General features: G+C 44.7%; 1 protein-coding gene across 1 annotated transcript; it reads right to left on the bottom strand.

The window, feature by feature from the left end:
- Window positions 1–348: 348 nt before the first annotated feature.
- On the bottom strand, window positions 349–1,687 carry LOC133784968 (uncharacterized). The gene is made up of 2 exons (XM_062224232.1): window positions 880–1,687; window positions 349–830 (listed from the first exon to the last, which is right to left on the bottom strand). The coding sequence occupies exons 1-2, from the start codon at window positions 1,685–1,687 to the stop codon at window positions 349–351; spliced, it is 1,290 nt and encodes a 429-aa protein (XP_062080216.1).
- Window positions 1,688–1,965: the final 278 nt, after the last annotated feature.

Below are 1,965 nucleotides of genomic sequence, written 5' to 3'. Positions count from 1 at the left end.
TTGATAGCTGGGAAGTTTTCTGATATATTGAGGCTATGACACATGACTTCGGGGTTGATGCCAGGCATATCACGCGAGGACCAGTCAAAAGTTCCAATTCTGGTTTTGAGAAACTTGATTAGATCTTGTTTTCTGCATCTAGCAATCGGGCACTTACCAGCAATTTTTTTGATGGGTCGTTTGAATCTATGCAGACTTCGTCCATATCATTGAGAGTTGATTGAGGTTTATTGTCTTCTTCCTCATCTTCTATGCTTTAGAGATATGCTGGTAGTTTTCCCGCTAATTTCTATTTGGTGTGATTGTCGTTAGAGGCGAAGGTGTCCACCTCGTTTATCTCCTTCAAGGTCAGGTAGCACTTCTTTGCCTGCCTCGACATCCTTTTATGTCAATGGTGTAGTTCCCATTGGGTGATTGGCATCGCATAACTTGGTGAAAAGTGGAGACAACACCTTGCATTCTGTGGATCCAATTTTGTCCCATGATTGCGTTGTCGCTTGTGATATAATCTATTATCAAGAAGTCCACTTCTAAATTGCATTCTGCGGCGATTACATTCAGTCTGATTGCTCCCTTCGGGTATACTCTTTGGCTATTGAACCCCAAGATTGGTGCAATAGTAGGCCTGATCTGATTTTCCTCAAAGCCCATTTTCTGGAAGGCTTCCCAGAAGAGGACATCGACGCCGCTGCCTCCATTAACTAAAACTCTCCCCAATTGGCAACAATCTACTTGGAGCTTGATGACCAATGGGTCATCATTAGGTAGATGCACTTCCCACAGGTCTTCTTCTATGAAAGTTATTGAAGCAACAGGGTAATACCTCTCCTCTGCAGTGACAAAGTTGACGGTTTGCCCCAGCGATCTATATCTCTTTACCCTCCATTCGCCTATGATATTTGGTTTTTTGCTCTTGTTCCATGGTCGTTTCCACGATTCTATGTATCATGGGGACTTGCTTTAGAGGCTCTTGTGAACTCGAAGAAGCCACATTTGTGGAGGTTGGCGTTATCGTGGGTGTTGGAGTAAGAGTGATATTGGGCTGCAGGATGCCTGTCCTATCAGATCCTTTGATATACTGAGTCAATCGTCTGTTTCTCATAAGGGCCTGAATTTGGTTGTGGAGGTTGTGATATTCATATATCGTATGTCTGTGGTCCTTGTGGAAGATGCAGAACCTATTCTTGTCTCGCCTCTCTGGAGGAGTGGTGATTTTGTATGGTTCCCGCCAGATGGGCCACTCTTTGTTCTCTTCATAGATGACCTCCTGTGGGATGGTGTATTCGAAAGAAGAGAATCTTGGTGGATCTCGGCTGGTCCTTGGTCTCTTTTCCCCTTTCGAAGGTTCTGACTCATGTCTTTTACTCTTATCGTCCCCTTTAGATGGGGGAGATGGGTTGTTTGGCGGTGGTGTGGAAATGAGAGAGGTCTTCTTCTGGGCGTGCTCTCGATATTCAAAATCTCTGAAGACACCTTCGGCACGGGCCTGTATGTCTGCCATGTCATAAGGTGGGATCATAGTGAGGTTTTCGTGTAAGAGGGACCCTACTTGCAGACTCTTGACGAAGAGGTTAGCTGTTGTTGTTGGCTCTACATCGTGAATTTGGTGCACAAGATCGATAAAGCATTGCAGGTACAACTTTGGGTGTTCATTTTCTCCTTGCTCAATTCGATAGAGATCTGCCATAGTTCTTGGAGCCTCGCAATTGGCACTGTATTGCTATAGAAAAACTCTGCGAAGGTCGCATAAGCTGTTGACAGAGCTAGGTTTGAGCTGTCTGAACCATAGCAGAGCAGGTCTGGAAAAGGATGTGGAGAATACTTTGCAATGTATGGCTTCATTATTCACTTCCAAGGCCATTTTCTGTTGAAACTGGAATAAGTGACTAAGTGGGTCTCTCTTCCTGTTGAAGGCTAGTAGAGGGGCGATCTTTCTGTTGAAACTGGATCACTAAGTCTCTTGGT

This window comes from Humulus lupulus, chromosome 6 (assembly GCF_963169125.1).
Source record: "Humulus lupulus chromosome 6, drHumLupu1.1, whole genome shotgun sequence".
NCBI lineage: Eukaryota > Viridiplantae > Streptophyta > Magnoliopsida > Rosales > Cannabaceae > Humulus > Humulus lupulus.
The sequence above is the reverse complement of the archived record's forward strand: the minus strand, read 5'-3'. Positions and strand labels throughout refer to the sequence as shown.

Coding starts and splice junctions, on each gene's coding strand:
- LOC133784968 (XM_062224232.1), bottom strand. CDS start 1,687: ATGGCAGATCTCTATCGAATTGAGCAAGGAGAAAATGAACACCCAAAG. Junction 831..879: donor ATATCATAGGCGAATGGAGG/GTAAAGAGATAT, acceptor TTGTCACTGCAG/AGGAGAGGTATTACCCTGTT.